The sequence below is a fragment of the Rattus norvegicus genome, chromosome 3 (assembly GCF_021556685.1).
Source record: "Rattus norvegicus strain SHRSP/BbbUtx chromosome 3, alternate assembly SHRSP_T2T, whole genome shotgun sequence".
NCBI classification, from domain to species: Eukaryota; Metazoa; Chordata; class Mammalia; order Rodentia; family Muridae; genus Rattus; species Rattus norvegicus.
Window position 1 is genome coordinate 38,502,681 of NC_141536.1, and position 12,646 is coordinate 38,515,326.

General features: G+C 36.0%; 1 protein-coding gene across 5 annotated transcripts in view; it reads left to right on the top strand.

Moving 5' to 3' along the window:
• Galnt13 (polypeptide N-acetylgalactosaminyltransferase 13) overlaps positions 1 to 12,646 on the top strand; it is a 666,951-nt gene that overhangs the window by 421,306 nt on the left and 232,999 nt on the right. For all 5 annotated transcript variants that reach the window (NM_001431575.1, NM_199106.3, NM_001431574.1 and 2 more), the window contains 1 exon segment: positions 9,244 to 9,424. In NM_001431575.1, coding sequence (NP_001418504.1) covers positions 9,244 to 9,424 — 181 coding nt within the window.

Here is a 12,646-nt window from a genome sequence, read left to right on the forward strand (position 1 = left end):
TATGCAGATCAGGAAATTTTTATTTCCATGCATCAGGTGAGAGAGGCATGTGGAAGTCAGGGTAACCTTGTGGAGTCAGTAGCTTTTTCTTTTTTTCCCAAATGCTAAGTTAATGTATTTGGGATTACTATCTTTCAAGCCCTACTATTAACATAGAAACTGGAAGAACTATGGTAGTGCCAGTAATTGACAAAGTAGATATAGAGACCCCCGAACATCTTACACAGCCCTAGTGCTAATGCTTATCTGCAATATAAAACCAAAGAGAGAACTCTGAGAACAGATGGCAATAACTGCTTCCCGGAAACTTATTGAACGGTCTGAATTTGCTCTACTCTGCACCTCTATATACTTATAATGCTTTATTTTCTTTTCTCCAACCATGGTTTTCCATTTTGAAATATAGCTATTCACAGTGCAGATGTCATTGGGGATGACGTCTCTGGTTTTCTGATGGCTTCCAATTATTAAAATTTCCTCTCTCCTGTGTAAAGGCCTTGTTATATAAATAGTTGCTGACATTTGTGTCTTCGTTCATAGTCCCATGCCGAAGGAGGATGGTTTGAGTGTCTATTATTAATGGTTAAAGGTGCTCTATCACCACCTGATCCAGGTAAACATGGGCTAGGGAAATAGTAGATCATGTATAATATGTTGGATTAGTTTATGGCTTGCTGTGATTGGCTCTGTACAGATCCACCTACTCTTAGCGATAGTCTTTAATACACACATTCTTCATTTTCTTTCAACTATGCTCAGCTTTAAGCATCATCTCTCTGACTTCAAAGGGTCTTTTAGAGAGGGTGGTCTTAGTCTCTCTGTCACAGTAGAGAGCGAGCAACTGTCTTTCTTGTGACAACAAAACCTAGTCACCTTTTTGATAGTGTATTGCTGACTCTCTTTTACACACAGCAGTTTCAATAGGTGGGGCCCAGAAATCAGTTGAGTCCAGCAGTAACTGCAGTCAGTACTGCCAGTTCTGTTATGCCATTGTCCTCAAAATGTATTCCTAGAATTCCCTAGATTAGATGACAGTCTCATTGCATTAGAAACACACTTATACTTCATGTTGTATACCTTCCCAAAAACAAACACATATTTCTTCATTCAAATGGCAGTACTTGAGTAGATAGCATCTGAGTTATTAAGATTCTATCTGTTAAGAAAAGGCTAGTTTCTCCCATATGCACTAAACTCAATTCTAAGTTGGTACACAGCAAAGATTTTTGTTTTGTTTTGTTTTGTTTGTGGGGTGTTTTGTTTGTTTAGTATGGTTGGTTTGGGTATTTGCTTGTTTGTTTTGGTGTTCTGTTTTGTTTCCTTTGGTGTAATCACTTGAATTAAGAAAAATCTTTCTTGACATTAATATTAAACTCCTTAGAGTAATGGAAAGACCTTATATTTCCTCTATTGTAATACATATGGTGTATTACATTTCTGAATTCCTGTCACTTTTAAGAAAAACCTGGGTTTTGTGAAAATGCTGAGTACCTTGCTAAATCATGTTATTTTAAAGAGTGAGAGATTAATGTAAGATTTCATATAAGTATGTCAGTAGTGCCTGTAAAGTTGTTGGTATGTCAACTGATGGCCTTATTTACCTGAACCATCAATAGTTTTTTATTTTGCTCTTGTGCTGTATCACACCATCTAAGCAATGTCCTCAGTTTCCAGCATACATTTGACTAGGTAATTTGTCTTAATCCATATTTTAAAATACTTCACAATATGTAACTTTTATACATCCTCAAATGTGCATATTACGTCATTCCTCCAGAAGTGCTTTATTTTCTTTATATCAACCTTGATAGTTAAATTTTAAATTGTTCATTTGTCTATTTCGGTAACGCAGATCTAATTGTCTTATTGCTTCAAAATGGTATTTGGTTCTAGGGGTTATAAAAACAATCAGTCATCTTTGCCTTTTTATAGTGTATATTCTAGTTTAGAAGATAAGAAATGTAGAGATAAAGAAAGCCTATCATTAAAAAATACTTTTAATATTTTTCTTTGAAATTATGTGTATATTTATTTGGTGGGGGAGATGTTCAAGTCTTAGAGTTCAAGTCTTAGACCCATGTGGTCTAGTCATCCAACATGGTTTGTGAGAGTTTAACTCATGAGTAAGGGAACTATGCTTGAGACTACTTCAAGCGCTGTACAAGTACAAGTGAGGTATCTCTCCAGCCTGTAGAAATGTCTCCTGTGGGATCATGCTCTGTGAAGGCTTGTTTCCCCAGTGAAGGGAAATGTAGTTGAAGTGGAATGAGATGTGGGAAGGGGGACATCTTCACAGGAGTAGGGAAAGGGGGAATCAGAGAGGGGAGAATGGGGAAAGGGTATTACATTTCAAATGTAAATACATAAACTATTCAATAAAAAATAGACTGTACAAAAAATGAAGAAAAGTATCATATCTATTGAGAAAGAGGCATGCCAGAATTATGGTGCAGGTAGAGTAAACATGTGGGGAACCTTTTCTAAATTATTCTTTTACTGGATATTTTTTAATTTACAATTTAATTATTATCCCCTTTCCTGGTTTTCCCTCCAGAAACCCATTATCCCATGCTCCATCCCCCTGCTTCTATGAGGGTGCTCCCTACCCACCTCCCTTTTCTCTCCCACCTTCAAGCCCGGTATTCCCTTACACTGGGGCATCAAACCCTGACAGGACCAAGGGCCTCATCTTCCTTTGATGTCCAAGAAGGCCATCCTCTGCTACATGTGCAGATGGATCCACCTCTGTATTTGTCAGGTTCTGGCAGAGCCTCTCAGGAGACAACTATATCAGGACCCTGTCAGCATGCAGCTATTTGCATCCCCAATATTGTCTGGGTTTGGTGTCTCTATATGGGATGGATCCCCAGGTGGAGCAGTCTCTGGATGGCCTTTCCTTCAGTCTCTGCTCCACACTTTGTCTCCATATTTTCTCCTGTGAGTATTTTTGTTCCCCCTTCTAAGTAGGTCTGAAACATCCACACTTTGGTCTTCCTTCTTCTTGGAAGCTTTAATATGTTATAAAATGCAATGTGAGTCTAGAAAACAACCAAGACACAATGTCACCAGGTTATAGATAGTGAAAAAGAATTATGCATAATCTAAGAGGAACTGCAGATGAATTTTATTTATATTTTCAATTTGGTGAGATATCATTGAAAGATTTAGGCAGCAAAGCAAAGTCATGTGGTTAAATATTTAAAAGACCTTTCTGATTTGTTAAAACAAACTAGTTGTCAGAGTGCAGACATGGATGAAACAACTGGAAAACAGTAGAATTAACCTAGGTTAAGGATGATGACATTGAAAGGAGAGGTGTAATTTCATTATTTGATTAATATTCTTCTAAAATCTATATGTTGAAGGGCAGAAGTCCATATGACTGCACCTAGAAAATGAATCTGTAAGTAGTTGATCATTATTTCACAAAGGTAGAACTTTAATCCAAAAGAACTAGGAATGTTGTGAGAGAAGGAAATGGCAACCTAGATTTCTACTAGTCAGTAAGGAGACAGAATGCAGATGACAATTTATGATCCAGGAAGAATTATATCATCATTCTAACCGCATAATGATAGATGTCCCAACTTCTTCAACATTAAAACTGCATTTCTGTTGTTGAAATAAATATGTAGCCTCTACCTAGTTTTTTTGTAGTGGCATCCTGAGCAAGTAAATATTCTCTAAATTATCTGTAACTTCCAAGATTAGTTAATGTGTTGAATGTGTTTTTTTAAGATAAAGAGAAATCAGCAATGACAATACGTTTGATTTAATTTATTCCTTATTTATTTTGACTACCAATCTGAGAGTTTGGTGACAGTTTATAAATTTCTGGAACAAAATAAGAACAGACTGGGAAAAGGAGGATTGGCTCAATAATTAACTAGGGATATGCATATTTGTTTGTTTCTGACACGAAAATATTTTCAGTAAATATCTGGCTATTCTGAACCATGTGCTATTAGAAAAGTGTAGTCAGTGGTAGGAGCATTCGGGTTTCAGCAGTTAGATCCAATCCACATTAATACACCAAATGAGATCAACTGCAAATCTATGCAGAGAAAAGAAGATCGACATTTAAACGGTAGTTTAGAAGGAGGAGAAGGTTGAGAAGTACTACATAAGAAAGGAGATTCCAAGGATGGAATCATCTAGGTAAATATTTCTGGCTTCAAACATACTTTTTTTAAAGGAAGATACAGAAATAAGCATCACTCGTGGGTAGAAAATCAAATGGAAAAAATAAATGTGATATGGGTCTATAAAATATAGTTTTATGTTATTTTCAAAGGTGTAAATGAATCATACTGGATATGTATTTGGATATGTTTGGGCATAAGGCAGATGCAAGGTACCTAAGCACAGGTAGCCAAACATGTGGCAGAATATAGACTAAAACAAAATTGGTTTAGTTCCAAATTCATCATGTTAGAGCCTAGCTATGTGGCCAAGATAAATATATTTTAAGTCTGAGTCTTATTTCTGGGAGCATGAAGCGGACCTTAACATCAACAGATATGAGCATTGTGCCAAGACTGATCTCTAAGCGATGATTTACAATATGGGAAGAAGAAAATCAACCACCTTCATTCAAAGGATAGAAGAATGTAATGACATCTATAATTACAAGATGGATTATAGGTTTCATTTTCAAAGTGTGCCTTGGTGACGGTTTCTATTGCTGCCATGGACACCATGACCAAAAGGCAAGTTTGGAAGGAAAAGGGTTGATTCAACTTACTGTTCTATGTTGCTGTACATTATTGAAGAAATTCAAAACAGAAACCCAATCAGAACAGAGTCTTGGATATTGGAATTGATGCAGAGGCCATGGCTGCCTGCTTACTGACTGGGTCAACCTACTTTCATATAAAACTCAGCACCACCAGGCCATGCATTGCACCACCCACAATGACTTAATCCCTCCCACGTTGATCACTAATTGAAAAAAAAATGCCTTACGGGTGAATCCAGTGGATGTACTTACTCAATTGAGATTCCTTCCTCTTTGATGATTCTAGAATGTGTCAAGTTGACGCAGGAAACCAGTCAGTACAAAGGGGAAAAGAGTTATGAGACTGTGGAGTACTTTAGGAAAAGATTTTGACCTTTGAGAGGGATATAGAATGCCACCATGCTGTTCTCTCCTAACGTGCTGGATTTCTAATATCTTCTATTAGTTTAGGGCTGTGAAGATAGAAGGAAAAGAACAGACTACAAATCAAATATGCAAAACATTGTAGAGGGTTCAGTTTGTCATCATTTTAATTCTCTATGTGGTAAACTGTAAATATCCTTAAACCCAATACCGGATCATTTTCAACCAACTTTACTTTCATGGTCAGTTGCTAAAAATTTTTCTTTGAAAAAAGCATTAATCAATATATAAAAGTTTAAATAGCATACATGTGAATGATGGGCTTTGAAAAAACTACCAAGGCATGAAAATTATTTTTATAATCTAAAACCAAATGCATGAGTGTACATAACTAATATGACTATATAACTACTATAATATTAGCTACTATTTACGAGAAATCAGCAAATATATGGAATGTTTGTATATAGCAGTAGCAATTCTATTTCTGTCTCTCTCTGTCTCTCTTTGTCTCTCTCTGTGTCTCTCCTTCCCCCCCACCTCTCTCGTTCACATGAATGTATGTATTCTGGCAGTCTTTAATATGTATGTGGATGGGGCAGTAATTTCCAAGTCCTGTCGCAGTATCTTAGGGTTTCTATTGCTGAGATACCATGGCCCAGCAATTATTGTAAAGGAAAACATGCAGTTCAAGTGTTTAGTCCATATGCATCATTGTGGGAAGCTTGGAGTAATGCATGAAGACATAGTCCTAGAGAGGTAGCTGAAATTTCAACAGCTCTGTGACTGGTTTCACAGAGAGTAGGAAGAAATAGTGAGACAGTGGGCTTGGCTTGAGCATCTGAAAACTCAAAACCTACCACCCCAGTAACATCCTTCCTTCCTTCTTCCAGTGATACCACCACCATACCTACTCCAAAAAAATACACACCTTCTAATAATACCAAGTCTCTATGAGCACATGAAGGCATTTTTATTCAAACTACCACATACCATGAGTCAAGAGTTGCGACTATTCATGTCCATTATATAAGTCACAATATTTGAATATGACCAATTCATAACTTTCTGTGTACTTGAAAACACCTGAAGATTGTACATTTTTAATACACTGCAAATGTGGCTATGCAATAGTTTGCATTCTGAATTTCTGTTCTTTTGTTATATTAGTATTTGTGTGTGTGTGTGTGTGTGTGTGTGTGTTTATGGTGCACAAGCTTATATAGGTTAAAGAACCACCTTCTAGAATCATGTATCTTTTTCTACCATTCAGCTTCTAGGGATTTAATTAAGCTTGTCAGACTTCAGGGGGCGTCCTTATTCCATGAACCATCTTACTTGCCAAAATGGTTATTTTCAATAATATAAAACCCTGTGTATGTTTAATAAAGATGGCATTTCCCTATATTTTCAATCCAAAATTCCTTGAATACACAGATTCAAAACTTATTGACATGGGGGCCACTGTAGATTCATACACACAAAATAGGAATATAACTTTGGATATACAGTGAAATTTTTTGAATTAAAATTTGTGAAAACTTTATATAACACTTGCCTTCAACTACACAAATCTGAAAATATCAAGAAATCCAAGGACTGTTTTCCAAGAGTTCCTCCTTTCAAAGAATCTTCCATTAACAGTATTTTTCTTGAATAAGTAAATAGTCACAATGTCAGACTCTGTTCATTGCTTAAACAATGTTTATGGTTCAAAGTATAACATTATTCAGTCTCTCCAAAAATGACTTGGGAAAAGTAAGTTTTAAGGATTTATAGACATGGTTAGCAAAAGCAGAAGTATTCCAGAACATTAGTAAAAGTAATGACATGGTTGTGTATATGATTTAGGGAAAATTTGATTACTTGGGCTACATAAACATTTACAATCCTAAATGGAGGAGTATTATGATAGATTTTTCTGCAAATCTTTTTTAGATTTTGACATTGCTTGTCCATATCACTTCAACATGAGATTCACTCATAGTAAAATTCTTATACTCAACTATCTACTAAATAATAACCAGGTAAGCACAGGGCACTATAACTTGGGTTACCTAGTAAAATGACATGAAAAGAACTACATCTTAGCTATGAACATAGTGGAGCATGTGTCCTTGTTATATGTTGGAACATCTTTTGGATATATGCCGAAGAGTGGTATAGCTGGGTTCTCAGGTAGTACTATGTCCTATTTTCTGAGGAACCACCAGACTGATTTCCACAGTGGTTGTACCAGCTTGCAATCCCACCAACAATGGAGGAGTGTTTCTCTTTCTCCACATCCTTGCCAGTATCTGTTGTCACCTGAGTTTTTGATCTTAGCCATTCTTACTGGTGTGAGATGGTATTTCAAGGTCATTTTAAATTGCATTTCCCTGACGACTAAGGAAGGATGTTGAACATTTCTTTAGGTGCTTCTTAGCCATTTGGTATTCTTCACTTGAGAATTCTTTGTTTAGCTCAGTACCCCACTTTTTAATAGGATAATTTGATTCTGTAGAATCTAACTACTTGAGTTCTTCGTATATATTAGATATTAGCCCTCTATCAGACGTAGGATTGGTAAAGATCTTTTCCCAATCTGTTGGTTGCCATTTTGCCCTATTGCCAGTGTCCTTTGCCTTACAGAAGCCTTGCAATTCTATGAGGTCCCATTTGTTGGTTCTTGATCTTAAAGCATAAGTCATTGGTGTTCTGTTCAGGAATTTTCTCCTGTGCCTATGTATTCAAGACTCTTCCCCACTTTCTCTTGTATTAGTTTCAGTATATATGGTTTTAACAAGAAAACATCCTCCACTATGTTCCTAGCAGCCTTATTTATAATAGGGAGAAGCTGGAAAGATCCAGATGCCCTTCAACAGAGGAATGAATACAGAAAGTATGATACATTTACACAATGGAGTGCTACTCAGCTACTGAAAACAATGACTACACGAAATTCTTAGGCAAATGGGTATAACTGGAAAATATCTTCTTGAGTAGGTAACCCAATCACAAAAGAACACACATGGTATGCACTCACTGATAAATGGATATTAGCCCAAAAGCTTGGAATACCTAAGAAAAAATTCACAAATCATATGAAGCCCAATAAGAAGGAAGGGCAAAATGTGGATGCTTCATTCCTTCTTAGAAGAGATGCAAAATACTCATGGGAGGGAATACAGGGACAAAGAGTGGAGCAGGGGGCTGGAGAGGTGGCTCAGTGGTTAGGAGCACTGACTGCTCTCCCAAAGCTCCTGAGTTCAAATCCCACCAACCACATGGTGTGTCATAACCATCTGTAATGGGATCCGTTGCCCTGTTCTGGTGTGTCTGAAGACAGAGACAGTGTACCCACATGCCTGAAATAAATAAATAAAAACAAAGAGTGGAGTAGACACCCAGAGACTGCCGCACCTTTCCTGGGGATCCATCCCATATGCAACCACCAAACCCAGTTATTATTGCTGATGCCAAGTAGTGCTTGCCGACAGGAGCCAGATATGGGTGTCTCCTGAGAGGTTCTATCAGAGCCCTACTGATATAGATGAGGATGGTGGCAGCTAATCATTGTACTTAACAAGGGGACTCCAATGGAGGAGTTAGAGAAAAGATGGAAGGAGCTAAAGGGGTTTGCAACACCACAGGAAGAACAGGATCCACCAAGCAGACCCCACCAGAGCTCCCAGGGACTAAACCACCAACCAATGAGTACACATGATGGGACCCATGACTTTAGCCACATATGTATCAGAGGATGACATTGTCCAGGATCAACAGAAGGAAAAGCCCTTAGTCCTGTGAAGGCTTGTTTCCCCAACATAGGGTAATGCCAGGGCATTGAGGTTTTAGTCGGTGGGTGTGGGAAGCAGAGTGAAGGGACTGAGGTATAGGAGAGGGGGGAAAGGGAATAACATTTGGAGTATAAATACATGAAATATCCAAGAAAATACAATTAAAAATTATATCTTAGCTGCAAATATTTAAATAGATGATCTTCCTTAATAAAATGCTGTTATCCGAGCGCAACATCTGTGTGTATAGAATATTTTGTTGAAATATATAGCATCTGTAGGTTATGCTGAAGCTTTGATCGTGACTGGAATTCTCATTGTTTAATTCCTATTGGCTCTTACATGGGATTATTCTTCTCCCAGATCTGGCAATGTGGAGGCTCTTTGGAGATTGTGACTTGCTCTCATGTCGGTCATGTTTTTCGAAAGGCAACTCCATACACCTTTCCTGGTGGCACTGGCCATGTCATTAACAAGAACAACAGAAGACTAGCAGAAGTTTGGATGGATGAATTCAAAGATTTCTTCTATATCATATCCCCAGGTATGCAACACTAAAATTTTCCATCCTTTAAATAGGAAATGAAAATTTAAACACATTGAATATCTATTTTATTGTTCTTAGTAACCTAAGAGCTAAAGTAAAATGTTTTTTCATTATCAGAATATCATGGAAAATTTTGTGTGAGAATGGCTTATGCTTTAGTAATTTTCACCTAAAATAAGAATCTCAAACAGAAATTTTTAAATCTTTCCTATTTTATTCATTACCCAATTAAAGAGAGATGTACATACAGATATTCAAATTTGTTTTAATGTATACAAGGAAACTTTAAATTTTTATTTAAACAGGAATACTGTAGTAAATTATAAATAAATTTAAGTAAAGAAGCAATGCAACTTTTTTTACATTTGCTAAAATCTATAAACATTTAAATATTTCTTATTTGAAAAATATTTTAGGTATAAGGAGTTTTGTAATAATTCAATTTCATGATGGAAAAATTTTGTGTGACTTACTTTTTTATATTATTTCCTTTTGATTTTCTTCTTTCTCCAAGAACCGTATTACTTATTTCCCGAAAAAGATAGAATATTGACATATTAAAATGAGAAATAACAAAAAATTGAAGCATGAACATCAGGGCTTCAAGGTTATCCAGCTTCATAAACAAACAAATAAATAACTAAATAAATATATAAATGTTTCAAGAGAAATATAATGATTGTCTTCTCAGTATCAAAATATAGAATGGAATATTAAATTAAAAATGAAAGTATTTTGGATATATTAACAAAACTATTGAATATTTTTCTCTTTGATATTTTAGATATTGTTTCAAAATATTCAGTGCAATTCTTATGTAACTCATAAGAACAACAACAATTACAGCTTCATATTCTTTTCCATAAAGTAATCTATTATATAGCTTAAAAGGGGAGTTTACACTGTAAATGGTATGCACTGATTTATGAAGCTCTATATAATGCCAGTAACTGATTTTATAATAAACAAGTATGAAGAATAGAAAAGTCAGTAAGGACCTTCTTATAATTCAGAATTCTATATGAGAAAGAAAAATTGAGGCATTGTGTGTGTGTGACTATGTGATTAGAAAGACCTTTTCACACTTTTCTTTTCAAGCCCCCTCTGTGTCAAGTCAAAATGCTATTTCAAGAACGCTACTTTGTAACTAGAAGCATTTCCTTTTATAGTAGAAATTCTGTCCAGATGTTCACACAGTTCAACAGAAAATATAAAATCGGCAGGAAAGGAGTGACATTTATGTAACCTTTACATATTACTTTGTTGGTATTTCTTGAGTGCAAATCATTACTTATAGAAATATTTAAAGTACAATATAAAGAACTAATGAAAGAAGGAAATTTGTTATGAGGAATTATGTGAAGCTTGGGTTAACAATGTGAGTGATTGGAGATCATTGGAAACATATGGAATGGATTAATTCTCAATGAACATCATGGGTGGCAAGAAATGTTAGGGCAGGCTAAGAGGTCTTTCTTCTGCAGTCTCTGAAGTTGAATGAAATGAACTGACAAGAGAAAAGGGCAGATAAACCCATTAATGTGCAAAGGGGGCAAAAGCTCACAAGACTGTTAACCTGCAGTAATCTCAAATGATTTGAAAACCTCCATAGCATTTTCTATAAGAGATATAGGGGACATAGGACAGTAAACACATTTTAGAGAAGTTCAATGGACTGGAAAAACATAAAACACAAGCAAATGTCCATTTGGCATGTACACATACAAAAACACACATACCAACATGAATGTGTGGTTAGTATTTAGGGATGGGACATGATAACCAATGTTCTGTGACATAAGAATGAGCTTGCTACTGTTGACATCATGAATGCTGCTCTTGTGGTATGAGTTTAGTAGTGAAAGTTTAGGAAAGGAAGCCGAGATGTTCCTTACTTCTCTGGCAGATGGGAGGGAGGATTTGAACTCCTATAGAGAGAAAAACAATGGACAAATCTTATCCCTGGCCTAGTCTAGGGAAAGACATCTAGGAGGCAAGTTTTAAGGTCATTTTTAAAGTCATTTTAATTTATTCCAATTTATCAAATTGCTGTGAATCCAAAATTTCTTATCTGTGGGATATCGATCTTCAAACCTCAGTCTTAGACATTTTGTATAATTTTTAATTGATTGAAAAATGTAGATGAAGAACAACTGTTTTACAAACCACACACAAATGGTCAGAGTTCATATGATGCAGTCTCTACGTGAACTAAGGAATTGACACTGAATTAATCTCTGAAGAGCAGAGATGGTTGTGTAAACTGGAAAGTGCCCATTTTCCATCACATTCATGAGCACCCAGGATGTTCTTATTCTTACTACCCAGGCTTGTACATGTGAAAAAGGAGATGGCCCCAATGAACTGTTATTACCCAAGAGTTTAAAAGAGGCTATTGGACTTAGGGAAAGCTTGCAAAGATAGAGACTAAAGTAATTATAACTTCTCAATAGGAAAAGGAGAATTTATGTAGGTCAGAAGCTAGATTGAAATGACTCCAAACAAACAAAACATGGCAGATTACAAATCAGCCTCAATCATGTAGCTAAAATATTCAGGAAACTAGCATATGATAAAAATTTTAGCCATTATTTAATTATGCTATAAATCATGATGAATATATAAAATCATGCTGCTATATAAAAGTCAAAATCGGTTGGGGATTTAGCTCAGTGGTAGAGCGCTTGCCTAGGAAGTGCAAGGCCCTGGGTTTGGTCCCCAGCTTCGAAAAAAAAAAAAAAAAAAAAGAACCAAAAAAAAAAGTCAAAATCACAAAAGTATTCATTATTTTCTTGAGTCATAAATGTTTAACTCTGTGTGTCCTGTGGCAATAAGTGGACTTCCAAAACTGAAACAGAGGCTTTTATATGCATGCCTAAAATTGTATTATTCACTGTACTAAACACAGAGTGTACTTTAGTTGAAGACCCATCCCACTGTGAGAAGTACAATCCCTAAGGTATTGGGACTTGTATAAGGGTGGAGAAATCTAGCAGGCAAGGAAGCAAGCAAGCAGGCAGGCAGTCAGGCAGGCCAAAATATATTTATTTCTCTCATCCTTAAAGTGAATGAAGCATGACTAGCTGATTTGAGCTCCTACCATTATGACTTACTGCTATGATGATCTATAACCTAGAAGACTAAGCCACCATTGTGCCCTAAACTATTTTCTGATCTGGGTATTTTGCCAGAGCAATGAAAAAAAATGAATACAGATAC